Source organism: Triticum urartu, chromosome 2A (assembly GCF_056163025.1).
Source record: "Triticum urartu cultivar PI428250 chromosome 2A, HENAU_Tu73, whole genome shotgun sequence".
NCBI classification, from domain to species: domain Eukaryota; kingdom Viridiplantae; phylum Streptophyta; class Magnoliopsida; order Poales; family Poaceae; genus Triticum; species Triticum urartu.
This window is the reverse complement of record NC_141874.1, coordinates 87,483,490-87,507,147: the sequence shown is the minus strand read 5'-3', so window position 1 is coordinate 87,507,147 and position 23,658 is coordinate 87,483,490. Positions and strand designations below refer to the sequence as shown.

The 23,658-nt window shown below is 43.0% G+C and overlaps 2 protein-coding genes and 1 pseudogene across 2 annotated transcripts; 1 reads left to right on the top strand and 2 right to left on the bottom strand.

Annotated features, from left to right (window-relative positions):
* Positions 1–299: 299 nt before the first annotated feature.
* LOC125541084 (zinc finger A20 and AN1 domain-containing stress-associated protein 7-like) lies at positions 300–23,356 on the bottom strand. Its single transcript, XM_087539655.1, has 3 exons — positions 23,220–23,356; positions 18,545–18,549; positions 300–580 (listed from the first exon to the last, which is right to left on the bottom strand). The coding sequence occupies exons 1-3, from the start codon at positions 23,354–23,356 to the stop codon at positions 300–302; spliced, it is 423 nt and encodes a 140-aa protein (XP_087395781.1).
* LOC147983971 (uncharacterized) lies at positions 882–3,454 on the top strand. The gene is made up of 3 exons (XM_087539654.1): positions 882–1,353; positions 2,914–3,000; positions 3,101–3,454. Exons 1-3 carry the CDS (start codon positions 1,036–1,038, stop codon positions 3,368–3,370), a joined length of 675 nt encoding a protein of 224 aa, XP_087395780.1. The 5' UTR covers positions 882–1,035; the 3' UTR covers positions 3,371–3,454.
* Positions 19,785–20,574, bottom strand: LOC147983970 (protein FAR1-RELATED SEQUENCE 9-like; annotated as a pseudogene).
* Positions 23,357–23,658: the final 302 nt, after the last annotated feature.

Genomic DNA, 23,658 nt, shown 5'->3' with positions numbered 1-23,658 from the left:
GGTCTTGTTTGCGAGTGTCCAATGAAGTACACTCAACAACCTTGCACTTTGGCATAAAAGAATATTTCCGTAATGCTACATGGATATTATTAATCTTTTTTTGAAAACATGGATATTATTAATCTGAGTAACATGATGGTGCCCAGTTACATCAATTTGTACGAATACGTCGCTATGAACAACAAAGATAAGATCGACCTTCTTCAACTTATATCGAGCTAGTGCTTGAAGATGTTTTTCAACTCCTCCTGCCTTCAAATCTTGTTGTGGAGCTTAGACGGCGCGACGAGAGGGTTCTGCTACGCGATCTGCTCCCGGCCGACCTTCTTGTAGTCGAAGCCGCACGCGTGCCCGTCCACATACCGGTGCAGCGAGCAGAAGGTGCCACCGCAACGGCAAGCGAACCCCAGCAGCCCCACCTTCTTCTTGCATGCCATGCACCTGGTTGGCGCCGCCTTCTTCGTTGCTGCCTCCGCCGACGGTGCCGCAGCGGCAGAGTCCTGCAGGCTCACCGACGTCTTGAAGGCGAGGACAAGGTCGTCGGCATTGATCTTCCCCTCGACAGCGGGGGTAGCCACATCTGTGGACTTGAGGTGCGTTTCTGCTCCGGTGCTCCCCCTGGGCTGAACGCGGGGTGGAAAAACACATCGACGGCCAGGATGAACCAAAAACGGTTCATAACGAGGGGCACGATCGTCTTTGTTGCCCCCGCGTATAGCCGTCGAGGAGCCTTGGGAGGCCCGTACGGGCCCGGTTAGATCGTATGCCCGGCCGTATACGTATGCCTGTCCGTATACGTATTTGTTTGTATACGGCGGCCTTTCGTGCATGCGTGAAGCCGCCCGCGCGTGGGGCAACACGTGTCACGGGTAGTTGCCAAAACTGTCCCATCATATAAATGTGGACGACAACCACCTCCGGCCGCATCGCCCACCATTTCCCCCCGCCGCATCGTCTCCCTCTCTCCACTCTCCACTCCCAACTCCCTCTCCTCTCCAACCTCCTCGTCTCCCTCACCGCATCCTCTCCATCGCCATGGAGGACGCAGGAGGCGAGCACCCCGATTGGGGCGCAGATCTGGTGGAGCAGACGCGGCAGGTCGCTGCGGGCACCTTTGTGAGGGGGCGTGCCGGCGTCCAGCGCGGTGCTCCCTCCGCTGGAGATCTGGAGAAGGCGGGGGCGGGCCGCAACGGCGCGGTCCAGCCAGATGCGCCCGCTCTGGCGAACTCCGGCGAGGCGCAGAAGGTGGAGGCGGGCTCTGGCGAGGCGCAGAAGGTGGGGGCGGGCTCTGTCGAGGTGCACGAGGTGGAGAAGGTGGAGGCCGGCTCCAGCGAGGAGGAAGCGGAGCATAAGGTATCTGCGGCTAACTTTTAGTTGGTAGTTTTTAGATTGTAGGGTTTGTGGCCAGAACTTTGTTTGGTTAGATTTGTTGGAGGTAGGGTTTCTCTGCATTAGGGTTTTTCTGTATTTGATTCGTGCAAGAATGGTGGACCACATATGATTATTAGATTAGGTTAGAAGTAGCCAGATTGAGGGATGGTGTTTTTTTAGATGCTTATTAGATTAGTAGTGGAATTTTTGCAAATCTTTAGGTGTTTGGAGTCAAATATATACTTCTGTATTGGTTTGGGTTGGTGCCTGCTTTAGTTCTTTGGCTTGATGATTAATTAAATGGATGCTTAGTTCTAGGGATTATGGCTGTCATAGTTGCAATTCTTAGATACTTGATTGATGCATGTTGTCATAGTTGCAGTTATTTGATGCTTGATTGATGCCTGTCAGGCAAAGGCTATGAGATGAGTTGTGCATGGCCTTGTGTTTTTGGAAATTGTCTACGTGAGGTGATTAGATGGTGCATTAGTTTGGTTGTAAATATAGTGAATGATGTGCTCATGTACTGGGTGTTGTCATATTAATCAAAAAGAGCTTCTCAAGGGCTGGATTTTTTTGTGCTGGATTGGGGCTTCTGAAGGAGAGGGGAAGCGTGGTCGAGGGGAAGGGGCAGTCTATGCTTATTTACTTTGGGTTAGTAGTGAAATTTTGTCGTTGCTTCAGAGATATTGACAGCATTGAACATCCTCTGCAATGCCGTTGCTTCAGAGATAAAAGCATCTTGGGGTTTTTTCAGATGCTTATTAGATTAGTAGTTGAATTTTTTCTTGTTAGAATTTAATTAGTATGAGGATGAATACCTTATTTAAGGTGGAATTTAAGGTCAGATAGATGTCATATAATTATTAGATCTGTAGTTCAATGCTGCTGACATTTATGATTATTTGATTTGATCTGTGGTTCAATGATACTGGATGGAAACATATTTGATTTGGAATGCATTAATTAAGATGTGCCAATGAATTGATTTAGATGACACAAGATTCATCTATAGTATAATTTGTTGTTGTTTAGGTAAGTAATGAAATTTTAGATGTTTGTTGAAGATGTATGCATTTATAGTTGAAGTTGTACCTAATTAACTACTGCATTATGTTAATATGTGTAGTAGCTTTGCTGCATTATCCCAAAAACAGTAATTTGTGCATATTAAAATTTGTAGTTTGCTTCTGTAATTAGTATATACTATATGTAAAGTGTGAAGTAAACATTCCAAGGCAGGATCCTAGCAACAAAATATACTATATGTTTCCATTAAGTAGTGTGGGGGGGAATTCCCTCAAAAGAAAAGTGTGGGTTAATCCAGGGAATGTCAAGAATCCAGCTTGCATTTTCATTAGCATTTATGAAGGACATCATTTATCTGTTGATTGATTGCTTAGATTCTATATTTATAAGGAAATCATTTGGTCACTTGCAACATACCAATGTGGTTCACATTCACTATTTTGTTTGTAATGACATTCTGTGAACTGCAATTTGACTCATTGTAATTGATGTGCTTGTTTGACAATATAGCAGCATGAGGAGGATCTTCTGGGAAACAAGAGGAAGTGGGACAAGACTGGGTTCTACCCATATGAGTCTGATGAAGATGAGCCGTACGAGGTAAGGCCTAGTTGAAATGTTATTTCTTCATTGAGTTAGTATTATGTGTTTATAGTTTTTGAATGCATAATGTATTAATGTTAGTCATTAATGTGTGCAGTATGAATCTGGAGATGATGTGGTCGAGGGGAACGTCGAGTCCTTTAAAGAGAAGGAGGTGTTGAAGATCAGGGTCCAAGGACCTTCTAAGTACTACAACTGGAGGAATGAAAAGTACCGGTGCCCCTACTGCAGCAAGCCCAAGCCCAGGTCTGGGTTATTGGAGCATCTGATGGAACATTGCCGGGCTACATCGATCTCCAGTCATGACTACAAGATCATTGGTCAGCATTCTGCCCTCCTGAAGGTCCTGAGAAACCCTGACCTCTAGTCGTACATCATGCTGATCATCGGAAGCTGGAAGCCATACTCATCATCAGTATATTTGATGATGTTTTACTTTTGGAAAGCTGCATCTGGGTCTGAACTGCTTGAAAACTTGCTATATTAATGTAATGTAATGTAATGTGTGTTTGAACTGGATCTGTTGTGAACTGCCTGCTACCTATGGTGGTAACCTAGAATGCTATCTATATATGTGTGGCCTTAACTTTATTGGTGGTGAATGCTTCCTTCATGTTTAGTTGTTGTTTCGATGGTGCAATGATCACAAATGGCGCTTCAGTGTTGCTTGAGACATGCTGCAACACTTGTCTATGTTGTGGGCAAGTGCAACATGCTGTGCCCATGTGCCAATTATACCAAATATTGAATGTGGCAATGTTCCAAAATGGCTGTCATGAATTATAGTACATGGGGTTTAGTAAAGTTACTGATAATTGTTCATCCTCACACATTCCATCAACGCATAATTTGAATAAGCAAAAAGATCAAATGTTCCATCATTTGAACCTATGTTGCAATTAGAGAGCAAATATTCCATCATCAAAGTGTGAAGGAATTAAATTTAATTTTGAAGAGTAATGTAATACTAGTTAAAAATAATGTGTGCAAAAAAAGGAATTTGAAATAAGATCTACTTTATTTTGTAATAAAGTTATATTACCCTACTTATTAGAATTTTGAAAATGTCACTTATTTATAAGAAAAGAAATTATAAATATTAAAAAAGATGTGTTTGATAAAAATACCTTTTGAATTTTTGGTATGTTATTATTTGAGGGGTCATGTAATTTTTATGTTATTTTTGGAGTGCTCAGGTAATTTTTATGTAAAGTGAAGGAAAAGGAAAAAATAAACCAAAGGAAAAGCATGGGCCATCCTAGCCATCTTGGAATCCTAGCTTTATAAATAAAAAATTCAAAAAAATAAGAGGGCAGTAAAAAAGTAAACAAATATAAGAGGGCATTACAAATTCAAAAAAATTCAAAAATATAGAAAGAATATTTTGCAATGCCCCCCTGAGGTATAGACCGATGTTTTGATCAGTCAGTCTAGAGGGCATTATAAATTAATAAAAAATTCAAAAAATATAAAACCTTGTAAACCCACCTTTGTTTGTGCAATAGATCATGTGTGCCAAAGTTGAGGTCATTTGGAGGTGGTCGAAAAAATGACCGCATTCCGGAGGGGCCATTTGGTCTACTTAAGCCAATTTTTGAAAAATGTGATTTTCCCACCACCTCCAAATCACACAAACTTTCTTGAACATGGTGACCCACATGTGCCAATCATGGATATGAAAGAAAATTTTGAAAAAGAATATTTTACAATGCCCCCTGAGGTATAGACCGATGTTTTGACCAGTCAGTGTAGAGGGCATTATAAACTAATAAAAAATTCAAACAAATATAAAACCTTGGAAACCCACCTTTGTTTGTGCAATAGATCATGTGTGCCAAAGTTGAGGTCATTTGGAGGTAGTCGAAAAAATGACCGCATTCCGGAGGGGCCATTTGGTCCAACTTAAGCCAGTTTTTGAAAAAATGTGATTTTTCCCACCACCTTCAAATCACACAAACTTTCTTGAACATGGTGACCCACATGTGCCAATCATGGCTATGAAAGAAAATTTTGAAAAAGAATATTTTACAATGCCCCCCTGAGGTATAGACCGATGTTTTGACCAGTCAGTCTAGAGGGCATTATAAATTAATACAAAATTCAAAAAAATATAAAACCTTGGAAACCCACCTTTGTTTGTGCAATATATCATGTTTGCCAAAGTTGAGGTCATTTGGAGGTGGTCGAAAAAATGACCGCATTCCGGAGGGGCCATTTGGTTAACTCAAGCCAGTTTTTGAAAAAATGTGATTTTTCCCACCACCTCCAAATCACACAAACTTTCTTGAACATTGTGACCCACATGTGCCAATCATGGCTATGAAAGAAAATTTTGAAAAAGAATATTTTACAATGCCCCCCTGAGGTATAGACCGATGTTTTGACCAGTCAGTCTAGAGGGCATTATAAATTAATAAAAAATTCAAACAAATATAAAACCTTGGAAACCCACCTTTGTTTGTGCAATAGATCATGTGTGCCAAAGTTGAGGTCATTTGGAGGTGGTCGAAAAGATGACCGCATTCCGGAGGGGCCATTTGGTCTAACTTAAGCCAGTTTTTGAAAAAAATGTGATTTTTCCCACCACCTCCAAATCACACAACCTTTATTGAACATGGTGACCCACATGTGCCAATCATGGATATGAAAGAAAATTTTGAAAAAGAATATTTTACAATGCCCCCCTGAGGTATAGACCGATGTTTTGACCAGTCAGTCTAGAGGGCATTATAAATTAATAAAAAATTCAAAAAATATAAAACCTTGGAAACCCACCTTTGTTTGTGCAATAGATCATGTATGCCAAAGTTGAGGTCATTTGGAAGTGGTCGAAAAAAATGACCGCATTCCGGAGGGGCCATTTGGTCACTTAAGCCAGTTTTTGAAAAAATGTGATTTTTCCCACCACCTCCAAATCACACAAACTTTATTGAACATGGTGACCCACATGTGCCAATCATGGCTATGAAAGAAAATTTTGAAAAAGAATATTTTACAATGCCCCCCTGAGGTATAGACCGATGTTTTGACCAGTCAGTCTAGAGGGCATTATAAATTAATAAAAAAATTCAAACAAATATAAAACCTTGGAAACCCACCTTTGTTTGTGCAATAGATCATGTGTGCCAAAGTTGAGGTCATTTGGAGGTGGTCGAAAAGATGACCGCATTCCGGAGGGGCCATTTGGTCTAACTTAAGCCAGTTTTTGAAAAAATGTGATTTTTCCCACCACCTCCAAATCACACAACCTTTCTTGAACATGGTGACCCACATGTGCCAATCATGGATATGAAAGAAAATTTTGAAAAAGAATATTTTACAATGCCCCCCTGAGGTATAGACCGATGTTTTGACCAGTCAGTCTAGAGGGCATTATAAATTAATAAAAAATTCAAAAAATATAAAACCTTGGAAACCCACCTTTGTTTGTGCAATAGATCATGTTTGCCAAAGTTGAGGTCATTTGGAGGTGGTCGAAAAAATGACCGCATTCCGGAGGGGCCATTTGGTTAACTCAAGCCAGTTTTTGAAAAAATGTGATTTTTCCCACCACCTCCAAATCACATAAACTTTCTTGAACATGGTGACCCACATGTGCCAATCATGGCTATGAAAGAAAATTTTGAAAAAGAATATTTTACAATGCCCCCTGAGGTATAGACCGATGTTTTGACCAGTCAGTCTAGAGGGCATTATAAACTAATAAAAATTCAAACAGATATAAAACCTTGGAAACCCACCTTTGTTTGTGCAATAGATCATGTGTGCCAAAGTTGAGGTCATTTGGAGGTGGTCGAAAAGATGACCGCATTCCGGAGGGGCCATTTGGTCAAACTTAAGCCAGTTTTTGAAAAAATGTGATTTTTCCCACCACCTCCAAATCACACAACCTTTCTTGAACATGGTGACCCACATGTGCCAATCATGGCTATGAAAGAAAATTTTGAAAAAGAATATTTTACAATGCCCCCCTGAGGTATAGACCGATGTTTTGACCAGTCAGTCTAGAGGGCATTATAAATTAATAAAAAATTCAAACAAATATAAAACCTTGGAAACCCACCTTTGTTTGTGCAATAAATCATGTGTGCCAAAGTTGAGGTCATTTGGAGGTGGCCGAAAAAATGACCGCATTCCGGAGGGGCCATTTGGTCTAACTTAAGCCAGCTTTTGAAAAAAATGTGATTTTCTCACGACCTCCAAATCACACAAACTTTCTTGAACATGGTGACCCACATGTGCCAATCATGGCTATGAAAGAAAAATTTTAAAAAGAATATTTTACAATGCCCCCCTGAGGTATAGACCGATGTTTTGTCCAGTCAGTCTAGAGGGCATTATAAATTAATAAAAAATTCAAAAAATATAAAACCTTGGAAACCCACCTTTTTTTGTTCAATAGATCTTGTGTGCCAAAGTTGAGGTCATTTGAAGGTGGTCGAAAAAATGACCACATTCCGGAGGGGCCATTTGGTCACTTAAGCCAGTTTTTGAAAAAATGTGATTTTTCCCACCACCTCCAAATCACACAAACTTTCTTGAACATGGTGACCCACATGTGCCAATCATGGCTATGAAAGAAAATTTTGAAAAAGAATATTTTAGAATGCCCCCCTGAGGTATAGACCGATGTTTTGACCAGTCAGTCTAGAGGGCATTATAAATTAATAAAAAATTCAAAATAATATAAAACCTTGGAAACCCACCTTTGTCTGTGCAATAGATCATGTGTGCCAAAGCTGAGGTCATTTGGAGGTGGTCGAAAAAATGACCGCATTCCGGAGGGGCCATTTGGTCTAACTTAAGCCAGTTTTTGAAAAAATGTGATTTTTCCCACCACCTCCAAATCACACAAACTTTATTGAACATGGTGACCCACATGTTCCAATCATGGCTATGAAAGAAAATTTTGAAAAAGAATATTTTACAATGCCCCCCTGAGGTATAGACCGATGTTTTGACCAGTCAGTCTAGAAGGCATTATAAATTAAGAAAAAATTCAAACAAATTCAAAAAAATTATTGGATGACTTGAAGGTCAAAACATTAACTTGTCATATATGCAAAAAATATGTGTATTGAACGCAAGTGAGCATGTGTATAATTTAGTGTGTGATTTCAAGATCAAATCAATACACAATGGCAATATGCCAAAAAAAGTGCCCACCTACCAGAGCAGGAGAATTCATACTCCACGGTCTGCATACGACTAGGAACCCTGCGGTGCATGGGCCAGGATGCAAGGCCCGTGGTGCAGAATATCTCTGCTGCTAGTAGGCCCCACGGGGCAAAGGGGACAAGAGTTAGGCAATGTACTGCCTGCAATAGATAGGAGCTTGGGAGGGGAGTCGCAGCAGGGTATATAAACCGGTGCGGCGCTCCCTCGCTTGGTGAGGTGGGACTAAACTCCCACCACCCAACAGCTATGCGCTGCGATGTGCCCTGCGCGGCTCCGCCTTGGGCCCAATTCGGGCGGGCTGGCCCAGGGCAGCCTTACTCCGCTCGTTGATACATTTTATATTTTCTTTGTTTCTTTTCTTGTTTATATTTGTAATATTTAAAATAAAGTCTCTTTTTTCTATATTATTTCTAACAGTGTTTACTAAAATTTAAAAAAATATGCCAATTTCTGTTGTGTTTTATTTCATTTGTTCGTACTCTTTTGTATATTGATAATATTTATGAAATATGAACTAAAATGTTGTGTCTTAATTCAATTCTTCATTCCAATATTTCTTATATTTATTATTTTTTAAATATTTTTAGTTTGTAAGATAAAATGTTCTGTTTTATTTCACTTCTTCATTCTAATATTTGTTCTCTACTTTATATTTGAAATATTTCCAAAATGTAAGATAATATGTTGTCTTTTATTGCACTTATTCATTCAAATTTTTTCTTCTGTTTTCTATATTCTCCTCTTTTCTTTGTTCTGACAGTTATAAATTTAAATAATGTATGATATAATGTTCTCTCATATTTCACTTTTCATGGTTGTCTTTCCTAATTATAAATTTTATTTTCTGTTTCATACTTGAAATATTATTAAATCAAATATAGTTGGGAGAATCGCATGTATGCCTCCACTTGCACCATGTACTACAAGCAGGTTCTTCTTCTTGGTCTCACCAATTGATACCAAACTTTTATGCACACCCTACGATGACCATAGCAAGCATGCCTGGCGACTACCGTTCATTTCCGACACTCTATGCATCTTGTAGGCGTTTTGTGCTGATAAAACCCTAGAACACTGCCGCGGCGTGACGCAACGTGTGTTTTGTGTCCGAACTCGTGCACACCTTGCCTGGGGAGGGGGCACATTGGCCATGCTCACATGCTCCCAAAAGTTGGGGTCATCTCATGCATGCCCCCACATGCACCATGTACAAGCCGGACCATTCGGGTCTGCCGGAGGGCAAGTTTGGAAGAGGTTTTCCTTGACGGTCCCACGAAAAGATCCCAAACTTTTTGCACACCGTACCATGACCATGGCATGCATGTGGTAGTAGAATTCATACACCACGGCCTCATTTTTGTTGAAATCCAACTAATATCCATGTGTATTACATGTAAGTGAGCATGTGTAAAATTTATTAGATGACTTGAAGGTCAAAACATTAACTTGTCATGTATGCACAAAAAAATTGTGTATTGAATGCAAGTGAGCATGTGTATAATTTAGTGTGTGCTTTGAAGATCAATACACATGGAAATATGCCAAAAAAAAGTGCCCACCTACCAGAGCAGGAGAATTCATAGTCCACGGCCTGCATACGACTAGGAACCCTGCGGTGCATGGGCCAGGATGCAGGCCCGTGGTGCAGAATATCTCTGCTGCTAGTAGGCCCCACGGGTCAGAGGGGACGAGAGTTAGGCAATGTACTGCCTGCAACTGATAGGAGCTTGTGAGGGGAGTCGCAGCCGGGTATATAAACTGGTGCGGCGCTCCCTCGCTTGGCGAGGTGGGACTAAACTCCCACCACCCAACGGCTGTGCGCTGCGATGTGCCGCGCGCGGCTCCGCCTTGGGCCCAATTCGGGCGGGCTGGCCCAGGGCAGCCTTACCCGCGCGCTGATATGTTTTATATTTTCTTGTTTATATTTCTAATATTTAAAATGAAATCTCTTTTTTCTATATTATTTCTAAAAGTGTTTACTAAAATTTAAAAAATATGCCAAATTCTGTTGTGTTTTATTTCATTTATTCGTTCTCTTTTGTATATTGATAATATTTACGAAATATAAACTAAAATGGTGTGTTCTATTTTAATTGTTAATTCTAATATTTCTTATCTTTATTATTTTTGAAATATTTTTAGTTTGTAAGATAAAATGTTCTGTTTTATTTCACTTCTTCATTCTAATATTTGTTCTCTTCTTTTTATTCGAAATATTTCCAAAATGTAAGATAATATGTTATGTTCTATTGCACTTCTTCATTATTTCAATTCTTCATTCCAAATTATAAATTTTATTTTTTGTTTGATACTTGAAATATTATTAAATCAAATGTAGTTGGGACAGTCGCATGCATACCTCCACATGCACGATGTACTAGGAGCAGGTTTATCTTCTCGGTCTCACCAATTCAGACCAAACTGTATGCACACCCTAGGATGACCATGGCAAGCATGCATGACGAGTATCGTTCATTTCCAAAACTCGATGCATTTTCTAGGGTTTTTCCGGCGACAAAACCCTACAACACTGCCCCCACGTGACGCAACGTGTGTTTTGTGTCCGAACTCGTGCACACCTTTCCTGGGGGGGCACATTGGCCATGCTCACATGCTCCCAAAAGTTGGGGTCATCTCATGCATGCCCCGACATGCACTATGTACAAGCAGGACCATTCGGGTCTGCCGGAGATCAGGTCTGAAATTGGTTTTCCTTGATGGTCCCACCATATGGTCCCAAACTTCATGCATACCCTATGATGACCATGGCATGCATGCGTGACAAGTATCGTTCATTTGCGACACTCGATGCATTTTGTAGGGTTTTCCGGCGACAAAACCCTACAACACTGCCCCCACGTGACGCAACGTGCATTTTGTGTCCGAATTCATGCACACCTTGCCTGGGGGACCACATTGGCCAAGCCCACAAGCTCCCAAAAGTTGGAGTCATCTCATGCATGCTTCCACATGCACCATGTACAAGCAGGACCATTCGGGTCTGCCGGAGGTCAGGTCTGAAATTTGTTTTCCTTGACGGTCCCACCAAATGATCCCAAACTTCATGCATACCCTACGATGACCATGGCTTGCATCGTGACAAGTATCGTTCATTTGCGACACTCGGTGCAATTTCTAGGGTTTTCTGGCGACAAAACCCTACAACACTGCCCCCACATGACGCAACGTGCGTTTTGTGTCCGAATTCATGCACACCTTGCTTGGGGGACCACATTGGCCAAGCCCACAAGCTCCCAAAAGTTGGGGTCATCTCATGCATGCTTCCACATGCACCATGTACAAGCAGGACCATTCGGGTCTGCCGGAGGGCAGGTCTGAAAGTGGTTTATGCGTAACCTACGATCTCACGAAATGATCCCAAACTTAATCTGTAACCTACGATGACCATGGCATGCATGCATGAAAACTATCGTTCATTTCTGACACTCGATGCATGTATAATATTGTAGAAATGATAGAGATACTATAAATATTGTTGAACATATACAAGTATACAATAACTAATACGTGTCACAAAGAGTTTTTTTTAGGGATGAACCAATGATATTTATTTTGAGGGAAGAAACAATAAAGGTAGGTGGGCCGGCCCAGACCGCAAATAAGTGTCGGATCCATATTGTGGAGCCCACAACGCTGCGCTTTCCATGCACGTCGATCACACGCACGTCGATCACGGGAGTAGTTGCCGTTCTATTACACAATTCTTGGATCGTGCTAATCCATATGTTCCTAATCCTACGATTGAGGAGCACGTTCAGCCTCGCTTCAAGGGAGGAAAATATAGATCGCGAGATTGGCCACAGGGAAGTTACGACGACCTAGGCGTCGACCTCGTATATAATCTCTTCATCCTCGCACATGTCGTCGACTAGATCGACTCCTGCCGGCGAGGCGTCGACAGCTCCGTCCGCCGCATCCCACACGCCACAAAAACCCCGAGAAGATCAAGGTCGTCCGCACGTGCAGGCCGACCTCGACGAACTACGTCGAGAACGCATCGCCGACTTCTTTCATCTTCATCGACCGATCAAGTAAATTGTCCTCCTTCCCTCGCGCCTTCATAGCAAGCTACTTCCTCTGTCTTGTTGCTTTGATGGACTTAGGTTTACCACATATTTTCAACTAGTATGAACTCGACTAGATGCGTTCTGACCAGATGGCGTAGATGAAAACATTCTTTGGTTCGTTCATAGCATGGTAGAATAAGATGTTGTTTCTCGAGAAGCATGATGCAATACATTTTTTGTCACAAGATCCAATTATATTTTTGTCACACGATCCAATTATATTGTTGTGCACATAGAACAATAAAGAGTTATTAACATTAGATGTTGATGAACCTCAAATAGGTACCATTGCTATAGACTCTAGTTTATTTACAGCTGAACAATTTGTCACCCTGTTAGTAAGACAACCAGACGAATTAGTAACAGTTTACCATATTAAATTTATTGATTATATAATTTATATGATACTCAAAGAACTTGATCAGATGCAAGTAAATTCAATTACCAATTGTAGTTATTTTTTTATTACCTCATGTCAGCACACACTTGGTTGCATGTTGCAGTATACATGGTGATAGTTTTGTATTTCCATTAGTGTTATTTTTGCATTAGTGTTAGCTACTGCCAGAAAGTTTTATATTTTTGCATGCCTATTGTTATTTTTGCTTTAGTGTTAGCTAATGTCACGAAGTTATATATTTTCTTTCAACAGGATGGACGAGCTGAATGGAGAAATAGTATGCGCAGTTGAGAAATGGTGCAAGCTTATTGCAGATCTATTGAGCGGTCAACGCACTAGAGTGGCTGATACATCATTGCGCAGCATGCTGCAGATACCATCTATTAAGATGCGTACCCTGCTGATTAGGTATATGATTGAGAATTTTCAGGCCAGCACGGGCAGGTTCATTATACAAGAGCAGGTTGGGGAGGTGACTCTCGGTGCGGTCGACGTCGAGTGCATCTTTAACCTCGAGAACCAAGGACTGTCCGCTTCAGAAATTCTGACTGAAGAAGGCGAGGACACGAAGGAGCGGGTGCCGCCACAATTTCTCAGTAAGACATCAGAAAACATAGTGATAGATAATCTCATTGAGGACATAATTAAAAGTAAAGCCACCGATGACGATTTCCTTCGCAAAGTAGTGCTTGTCCTGTTAGGAACAATTATTGCTCCCATGTCGAGCAAGATTGTGCCAAAGCAGTACTACGCTTTGGTCGAAGATGTGAAACGTATTTTAAAGATTAACTGGAATGCCTTCACCATGCGTGTTCTCCTTGATTGCCTTCGCATAGTGAAGAAAGGCAAACACCTCCTCCAATGGCCGAAAGGCAATTTGGCTTTGTTGCAGGTACACATATGAGACCTGTTGCATAACGTCAATTATCATATCATTGCAATTTTATGTGATGTATTACTAACTCTAAATCCTTATATTTTTTGTAGTATTTGTACTGGGAGAAGGTGCAACCGGTCGAAGGCGAATGCGCCTATAATCCCAACTTGTCCATACAACCTCTTATGAGGAACTGGACAGAAGGTGCAGCCACTAGGAGAGATAGGTTCGACTATGATAATGGGCGCGGCCGTGATAACGTAAGGGTAAGTCATTATGTTTCGTCTTTCTTAAATGTTTTGTAACTTAATACTATTTATTTTTTATTCATCACATGTACTTCAATATCGCATGCAGATCGAAAATAATATCACCCAGGAGTATAGGGCTCAGGAGCCCAACATCCCAAATAATGCGCCTACCATGAAGCCAAAAACCAAGCCTGCAACTGGAAACGCAAAGAAGTCGACGACAGCCGCATTGTCAGAAGATTTGATGGAGCTTCTAATGAAGCGATGCATGGACTTCATACACACCCAGATGAGGCAAATCTCTGATCAAGTTGCTGAGGTATCACACCCAAACTTTATAGTTTACAGTATGTTTGCTGTTTTAAACCATGCTACCATTACTAAGTTTATATTTCTATTGCAGAGGTTGTTGGAGAAGTTGAACAAAGCAGGTGTCATGTACAAGCCGGCTGCCGCCGTGCCATCCGCGGAGAATGATCCGGACGAAGTGGATTCGTTCAAGAATGGTCCATATGAAAAGAAGGAATTCGTGTACAAGGAAGACATGGACAGTGATGGACAGCCGATCATTGACATGACGCAGCCTGATATAGTGCTTCCCGACCATAAAACCGTTCCTAAGGTACTATGTATTTATCTTTCTGTCTATAATTTTCTCATTTAATTTTTTTACATCCAGAAATGTTCACACGATTTAGTTTGCCAAACAAAAACCCCCACCGAAGATGAATGGACACAAGGAAGCTTCACCTGTTAAGCGTAATGATGTATGTGGGGGTACACCGGAAAACCCTTGGGTGGTTGGTACTTATACTCTAGCACCTTCATCGGACATAGACATTTGTCCAGTCAGCAAGTTCATGGCTAAGGCGAATGGAAAAAAGGGTGTAACAATCGATAAGGATGAGGAGGTTATGTCCGGTAAGCGAAAGCGGACCGTTCCCAAGAAATTTGAATCCCCCTACGCACTTGACAAGCCCGGCAGGCGTACCAGCCGTGGTCAGAGAACCTCTGGTACTAGTACTGCTACTAGAGGTATCGTAACTAACATTCTTAATTTTTTTATTTACTACCAATGCATAGGATCACCATTGTTGACGTTCATATTATTTCATGCAGCTCTATTTTCGAACAATAATGTGCCGGAGGTTGTGGCAGATGAGTTGACGCCGGAAATAATTGATGCAGCTATTTCATTTGTCGAGTTAGCTGCTAGCACTGAGAAGAACAAGAACAAAAAAATTTACTACAGTGAAGGGCGTGGCATAACTTTGACTTCCAAAAGGATTCTACCGGTACTAGCTCATAGATGGCTGTCGGACGATGTAAGTACTACTTGCATGTCCTGTTTTTAAAATGCTCAATAATCTATGTCTCAACTTTCAACATGTAATGCGCTGATATTCTATGCAGGTTATTGATGCTTATATGGGACATTTGGAGCTGTGTGTTGGTCATGATCATTACCTCTGTCCAGCGTGGAGGTCCAAATTCCTTGTAGATTGTGCTATCGCACATGACGATCCATTGCCATCGAGCTGCAACATGGATAGTGCTCTGACCAAAGCTGGAGCAGTTAATAAAGTCACCAAAGAGTATACTATGCGTGATAAGGTACGTAATGTTTGTCATTCATCACTACATGATAGTTCATCAAGTTTTTCTTTCGATCTGTAATGATTTTTTGCACTGTAGACTTATATCGCGTTGAATATCGACAATAGCCACTGGATGACCATGGTCATGCACATGATCAAGAAAGAATTCCAAGTTCTCGATTCGCTCTATCCTCTGGACCTGACTGAAAGGACTGTTAAAGCACTGGTAATGTAACCAACATTTGTACCATTGCTCTTACATATTGTTTATGATTGTTCTTTAACACTATCCTCTTTATAGCGAATGGCTATAGCAAACGATATGCGTCACGCAAATCTTATTACACCAGGGAAATATTCGGACGTAAGTACGTGGCCTATCAAGGAGTATGACATACCCCAGCAAGAGGATGGGTGAGTTAATAGGACATCATGCACAATCAAACAACAACACACATGTTTGTATTGCCCACCGCTAATGTTTGCATATGTACCAGGAACTCTTGTGGCCTTTTTGTCACAGAATGTCTAGAACATTGGGACGGGGACCGAATCACCCGCAAATTTACACAGGTATGATGTTATTTTCGTTTGTAGACTAGCTACTATGGTGGTGTAGCAACTTCGGTTCATGTAACCTTTATGTCATTTTTTGCAGGCCATCGTTGACGCAAGGAGAAGACGTTTCATCGCAGAGTTGATTATGTCACCTTCAAACTCGATGGAGTGTGTGAAGAACAAAATTCGCGAAATCGCAAGGAAAAGGCGCCTGAAGAATTCATGGGGCATGCAAGATTGAAGTTTTAGTGGTTTGAATTTAGTCCGGTCGAAGGTTTTGACGGCATGATTATCTTAGGGGTTCTATAATTTTTATGTAATAAACAGGGCACATGCATGTGTATGTGTCTGTCAGACAATTCGCTCGTACAAGACAATTCGGTCATAAAATTCGCTCGAAGAAGACAATTTGGTCATACCAATAAATTTTGGCTTCATTTATCAATTGTTCTTGCTTAATATTTTTCTCGTTCTCCAATTTTTTATAATTGTATTTTTCACGGCTTCACTTATCAAGTGTTCTTGCTTAATATTTTTCTCCTTCTCCAATTTTTTATAATAGTCTATTTTTCTCTTCAACTGCTCTCGTAAGTTTCATATTAAAATTTTCACAATCTTAACTTTTTTTAAACTCTACCAAGCTTAGCATTCTGCCTTAGCTATCTGCATGTCATCATCTTGCATAATCTCCTAGTAATTCCCCCTCATCACATTATTATGAAAAGTAGTCATGGTAGATAAGTAAATATATCGAGCCAAAATGTAATATTACACTCATCAAAATTAGTCATGTCAGCTCGTTGGCTCTATCGCGTGTTATCAGGCATCATGTTTTTCTAGTTTGTTTTACAAACCCGTCGTTTTTTTATTATATGTATAATTAACTTTTTCTGTACTCACCATAATGCCAGGCACGGCCCATCTAACCACGTGAGGGGCCCCACAGGTGGGCTATCTTCCCGGCAGCGCTACACCAGCCCATTTTGCCAGGTTCACATCGATCTTTCCCCTTTTCTCGTTTCCAGTTCCAAATCCCTAGCCCTCCCTCTCTATTTGCGCCTCCAAATCTCGACGGCGAAAGCATGACAGCGAGCTGGGCGTCGGGTGGCGGCGGCTGCGGCAAGAAGAGCAGTGGCGACCGCAAGTTAGGTCGAACCCTGGGTCCTGCAAGCAGGTGGGCCGGATTCAGTGGCACAGGAGGCAGCGGCGGCGGATCGAGTGGAACAGGGGACGGGGGTTTCGTGGGCGGCGGCAGGCCGGGAGAACCCACGGCTAGGGTTTCTTTAGTCCTACACTTTGGTGGCAAAAAGGTAGGTTCTTTACCGTTGTTCTTTACATCCCAGCATTATCGCCCATAATTCATCACCTGTGGCCATGACAAGCTCCATCTATGTGGTCATCAGGAAACTCCTAGTGGCTGTGTCTGCATAGATGCAGACAATTTTGGCAGCGCACTCAGGGGATGTGTGTTTGAGGTTAGTCTACTGAGCATGATCTTCAAACTAGTACTGCTATTGCGGTCAAGCTGCAAAAAAGTTCAGTGTTTAACGCTTGCAGCGACAAGTTCAGTTATAAAATGACTTGAATTGCTCATGATTTATTTAGGATGATATCACTTCTGAGTATGTTGAATGGGCTGATGGGGAGTGGGATAGCAAAGCAAAGTCAGTCATTAAGTATCTTGCCATGAAGAACAAGAAACTGGAGACAAAGATTACAGAATATGAAGCTGAAATTAAAAGGAATGAGAAAGAAAAGAGGTCAATGGTTAAGATGCACAAGGAGATATTGCTCTATAGGGATAGGATTTTAGGATTTGGAGGTCTTCTGTATCTTGGCCTGCTTGCCATTATGATTGCTGTCATAATTAGCAAGTAGATTGTTCATAAAGTTATTGACATCATTGTAATTGACATGATGAAATGATGCTAAATTATTTGCTATTCAGTTTATGGGCAAAGTGTAACAGAGATTGCATCATAAATAACATGGGGCCATCATGATTGATAGACAGTGCACTTTTGGCATGTTCTATATTTGGCAGACAATGCACTTTTGGCATGTCCTATATTTGACAGACAATGCACTTTTGGCATGTTCTATATTTGGTATCTGATGCACATGGGCACATCACCTAGCAACACTACTGATTTATGTAGCAGACTAGTTCATTGTCTTGTTGCAACATAGGAGCAACATCTAGCAGCTTCCATGCAACACTGAAGCAAAGCAACAATACATATTCAATATTCAGAAATTTAACTGAACTTGGCACTTAGGGTGAGCAGTAGATATTCAGTTCTTCAGCCACAAAGAACCCGATCAAACCGTAGCGATTGCATAACTTATATGCTTACATATAAAAGCATACCTAACCAACATCAAACCCAAAATAATGTTAACTTATATGCTGAAAGATATAACAGCATACCGAACTTAAGATAATCAGCAGCTTCCTCCTCCTTCAGCAAATGTGCCCATCTTCACTTCTTCAGAAATTTGAGGCGGCGTGAGCGGCGCACCACAGACGGAGAAGCCTTCTTCTTGACCACCATTCTGTTGGACAGCTGCGCCACCTGATCCTGAGCCACCTCCTCTTCTTCCACCTTCACTATGCCAGGGAGGAGGGGAAGGAGCTCGACGTCGATGGGCATTGTCTAGCCACCCTCGACGGCGACCGGCGCTACCATCTGCACAACGTCCTTCTCATGGTCCAACGGCAGCACTGGCTTCGACACATGGCGGACCTGGTAGTCCGGGCTGACGGGCGCAGGGACAGCGAGCTCGACGTCGACGCGGTCCGCCCTCGAGGCAACGCGTGCTAAATCTGGCCGCAGCGTCATGGTGGTGGAGCAGTACATCCACCACCTTGCACGCTGAACAGGGGAGTTGCTCAGCGTGGCCTCTCGCATTGCCCACACGATTAGGACAGCCGGCGGGACGCCGCGGCCGTAGGGGAAGGCGCGCTTCCTCTCGGCGTCGGTGAGGACTTTGACAAGGCCACGCGCGTGGTTGACCAACATCTCCGTGCTGGGGAACCAGCCGCACACCTCCGTCAACTGCGCGCGCCACCCCTCGTCATCGCCGGCGAGGTCCATCATCGCTCTCTGCCAGCCGAGGCTTCTCTCCATGGAGGCGGCTGGAGCGGTCGCCGGCGAGGGTATTCTCGATCTACTGTAGGTGGGGATAAGAGGGGAGTTCGAACCAGCGCCCGTGGGAGGTGGGTGAGTGTGTGGTGGGGAGGAGAGTGGTACAGTTACTTATTTAATGGCATTTAGGACGTGGGCAGGGGAAATGTACAATAATATTCTTTCTACCTCCCGCCCCGGTCATTACACAGCCCCGGTCATTACACAGTAAAGAATTTTTTTGATTTTTGTTTACAGGGAAACATCTTACTTTATTTAAACAAAGACTGGGATCTCGTCTGCTAATACACTAAGGATACAATCACGGGGCCAAAGCCTCCAAACCAAAGAAACACAAGCGCCTACAGCTACCTTAGCCGAAGTATGAGCCGGCCGATTAACATAGTAAATAATTGAAGCAAGTGTTCTACTATTGTTCCTTCTCCACTTTTCTGCACCTGATAGAAGACAAGCTAAGTTAATGAATGATACAAACTTTAATAATCCACAATGCATACAAACACTTACTTCTGATTTTGTTTGCATTTCTTGCTACGTCTAGTGTGTCCTACCAATTTGCAAGCGCCGCACCCGGTTTTCAACTCATCAAAAGAGAGTGGTCTACCATTTTTCGAGACAGGGCGGCTCTCATCTGCCTTTGTTGCACCTTTGCTTGACACTTTCATAGGATCTTTAACCTCAATCATGTTGCCTTCACCATCGTCCACATATTCAACTGCACACTTACTGATGTCATTTGTTTGCTTCAACAAATTTTCCTATAGCAGATCATACTCATGACTCTTAGCTATCACAGCCTTCAAACTCTCCTGTAACTGATCCCACAAAGCAGGGTGTTTGCATGCCGCATGCATAGCTTCAGACGCTAACACACTGACCTGGCTATATTTCATTCTTTCCCCGGCCCCAGTCCAACCAAATCCCAACAGATCGCTTGTGCGCCTCGCGGGCAGTCCCAACCTTGCTTCTTTCGTGAACCGAATAAGAACTAAACACTTTGGTATTTCAGATATGTTCAAGTGCTTCAGTACATGGAATATGTGCTTGCAAGGTAGACCCTTTCGAATCATTCTTCTGCAGCTGCACCTTATAGTTTCTGCGGAATTTACTGGTGTATACTCCACCTAAAAACGGCGCTTCTGGTTATTCTTCCAGGCCACGATGTACTGCTGTGATCCATCTCCCAGCTTAATTTCTACAATCTCCATGCCGTCAATTTTTCTAAGATCATCTTGCAACATATAGAAGTTTGCTGGAGTGAAGACGTGAGAAGCAGCTTTCTCAAGTTCCCTCGAGCTAGTAACTGGCACCGGTAAACTCTGTGAGGCCGTGCAGTCATCTCGCGCCTCGTTTTCACGGATACACACAACGGCGTTCTCATAGTGCAAAATCATATCCACCAGGGTCATTTCACCGTCTAGGTGGAGGTGAAGGCATGAGTTCAGGCTTTCACTCCGCTGGTTGATTTTCATGCCAAGCCAAAACCCCTCAGTTAGATATGCCGCGGCCCACAGTCTCCTCTTCTTATACATCCGCCTCAACCATGTTACAGTTTTTTCCGACTACCATCTTTTGGAAAATGCGTGCCATCTCTCCTCAAACGTTGTCGTGGACGTGCTGTAGTACAGAAGAGTTCGGAACTCCTTCAAGGACTTGTGACTGAGGTGAATCTTCATATTTTTCTCTATGTGCCACGTACATATACGGTGCCACACGTCTGGCAAGACTTCGCGAATTGCCTTGATCATCGCAGCGTCGGCGTCTGTGATAACACTCTTAGGCATCTTTTGACACATGGACCTCAAAAAAGTCTGCAGAAGCCACACGTATGTCTCATCGGTCTCGTCCGAAACTATGGCACAACCAAAAACAATGGTCTTCCAGTGATTGTTAAGACCAACAAAAGGTATGGATGGCATACCATAGCGGTTCATCTTGTACGTGCTGTCAAATACAAGCACGTCGCCGAAGTCCTCATAGTCATGACGAGACTGGGAGTCGCACCAGAACATCCTATTCAAATGTCCTTCCTTATCTAGCCTGTACTCGAAAAAGAAGCTAGGATCCATCTGTTTCCTACTGGCCATGATGCCTATGGCTGTGGCAGCATCACCTTTTGAAAGCAGCTTCCTCTTCTCCTTGACGCAAAGGTTGTATATTTCACGCCTGGTAAAACCAACACCGCCGTACCATACATGTTTGCTGATGAAGCAATCCATCATGTCGTGAATTCTAATCCTTGCAGCTCCCATGGACATTAGCTCATGCTTCTGGTACTCTTTGATTTTTCTGTGGGACCAAAGAAAAGGTACCTCGTCTGGTCCTGCCAACATATGGCTATGCTTGTCCTCAAAACTTTCAACATACCAAACCCCACGCTTTTGGTCAAGCTTGACGGTCAGGTGCGCTTCGCAAAAGCAGCGTGTCTCGGCTCTGAGCCTACGGCTGTGTCGTTCCTCGGTTAGCAACTTGCTGTCACGTTTCCCTTGTCTTGAACAAACAAACCGCCTATAACGCATATGACGTGACTCTGTTTTGCTATACCCGGTCTTATTCTTTCTAATGCTGAAACCATTATCTCTAGCATAGCTGTTGTAGAAATCATATGCAGCATCGTGAGACGTAAAGGTCATTTCCATTATCTGCATTAACATATCCCTCTTATCATCTGCACTGACAGTATCTTGGACATTCTTTGCCCCATCATCTTGTGTCACCTACACAATCAAACCACAGCCATGAAAACAGATTTCTAAGGTTTAGCATTACTTACTTCCATAGAACATTGATTACACACATACCTCACTCATGATGACCGATGACTCGGACTCCCCAGAACCAGGTGCATGATTCGTCGTTAAGGCCTGTCTCCGCGTCGGATTCACCGTAATAGTCGTACGCATTATGACAGTCGGAAATGAACTGAAAAATACAACACAAATACATAATTACTTATCATATAATATTTCAGAAGAAATTCAATTTGCATGTCAACAAAAATTTTCACTTACGTACCTGACTAATGTAATCTTCATTCGAGAGCTCCGAGTTGTTTTCCTGATCATCATTAAGCTCATCGATCTATAAATTTTCAACACAAAGATTTAATGTTGTCGGATGCCACCAAAAAATTACAAGATGACAATGCCACTCACATTAAGATAGTCCCATTCGTTCCCATTCTCTGACCGATCTTCACGATCTGAATTTTCATCATCTGACCAATCTTCTATCCAGTCTTTCATCAGTTCTCCAAACTCCATGTCTACCATGATACCAGTTAACTCCTTGTCCGCCATTTCCTACAATCAATATTATGTATCATCACATGTGCAAACATTATCAATGATGAAATGTAAAACACATAGCACACGATCACGGATGTTATGTAAACAACCGCAACCGAGGCTGTTCTGATCTGCCCAACTTAGTAAGGAAGATGGCCACGACACACGTCGTGATCACTTTCAATCGCGAGGAACTGCACGATCTCAAAAGCTAGCTTGATCTGTGATTACCTCTGCCGCCGGATACCTAGGTTAGCCGCCACATCAAATAACGATACCGGTGGTGCGCACAGCCGACGGCAACCGACGCTACGTGAACCCAGATCACGAGGAGCAGCACTACCGGAATAAGATCCACGATCGCATGCGCCGCCGGGTAGCATGGTTACCCGCCCCGCTAGGTTAACCACTACCACTGGCGGCGGCAGTTCGTTCGATGTTGCCGCGAGCGAGACTAGAGGGGGGACGCGGGATGCGGTACCTGTGCGCGCTCGTTGGAGATTCACGATGTTGTCGCGCCCGCTGTCCGACGAGATCGCCAGCGACGAGATAGCCGCCGCTGGAGATCTACTAGGTGACTTATGGAGCTGCGTCAATGCCCGCGAGATTGATGGAGCTGCTCGCGTGAATGATTGGATTCGGCAGGCCTTACGTGGACGTTGGGTCGTGTGATGTTTTTTTCCGGACCAGGGTACTGTATGTATACGGTTTGGGTTATATAGGGCTAGACAGAGCTTGGATCTGGACTGCGGCGGACCAGGAAAAAAACAAATTCGCGAGGATAAAAATACCCCTCCGAAATTAGGTTAGGGGGAGCACTGAAGCAGGGCTCCTTGAGGTGGTCGCGGTAGCACTTTGAGCACATGCCCTTGGTCGCCTCGCTCCCGTAGAACCCATAGCCGTTCGCGCAGAGCGGCACGGCGCCACCGGCGGCGGCCTGCGTCGACGACTCCTGCCCGTGCGCCATGTATCGCCGCTGATCTGACCCAAAAGGAACCGATCGGGGATCGATCGTCTCGCGTTCGCGTATTACGGGAGCTTGTGAATCTCGCGTTGGTTCGGTTGGTTGCCGTCGTGCGTGGGTGCTTCGTTGACGAGGGCCCTTGTGTGGCTTATAAAAGGACCGCCACACGTGACCGGAACAAATCCGAGGCGTGCTCAGGAACCTTCCAGCTGACCTTTGAAGCCGCGCAGTGGCCTTTTCGGCTTCCTTAACTGTATCCCGATCCAAAGGCAAGCAGTTGCCAGATTTAGCGACGTAACGAGTGC

Bases quoted from the DNA above. Each gene is read 5' to 3' on its own strand.
- LOC147983971 (XM_087539654.1), top strand. From the start codon at position 1,036: ATGGAGGACGCAGGAGGCGAGCACCCCGATTGGGGCGCAGATCTGGTG. The intron at 1,354-2,913 runs GTATCTGCGGCT...ACAATATAGCAG, and splicing joins AGGAGGAAGCGGAGCATAAG to CATGAGGAGGATCTTCTGGG. The intron at 3,001-3,100 runs GTAAGGCCTAGT...TAATGTGTGCAG, and splicing joins ATGAAGATGAGCCGTACGAG to TATGAATCTGGAGATGATGT.
- LOC125541084 (XM_087539655.1), bottom strand. From the start codon at position 23,356: ATGGCGCACGGGCAGGAGTCGTCGACGCAGGCCGCCGCCGGTGGCGCC.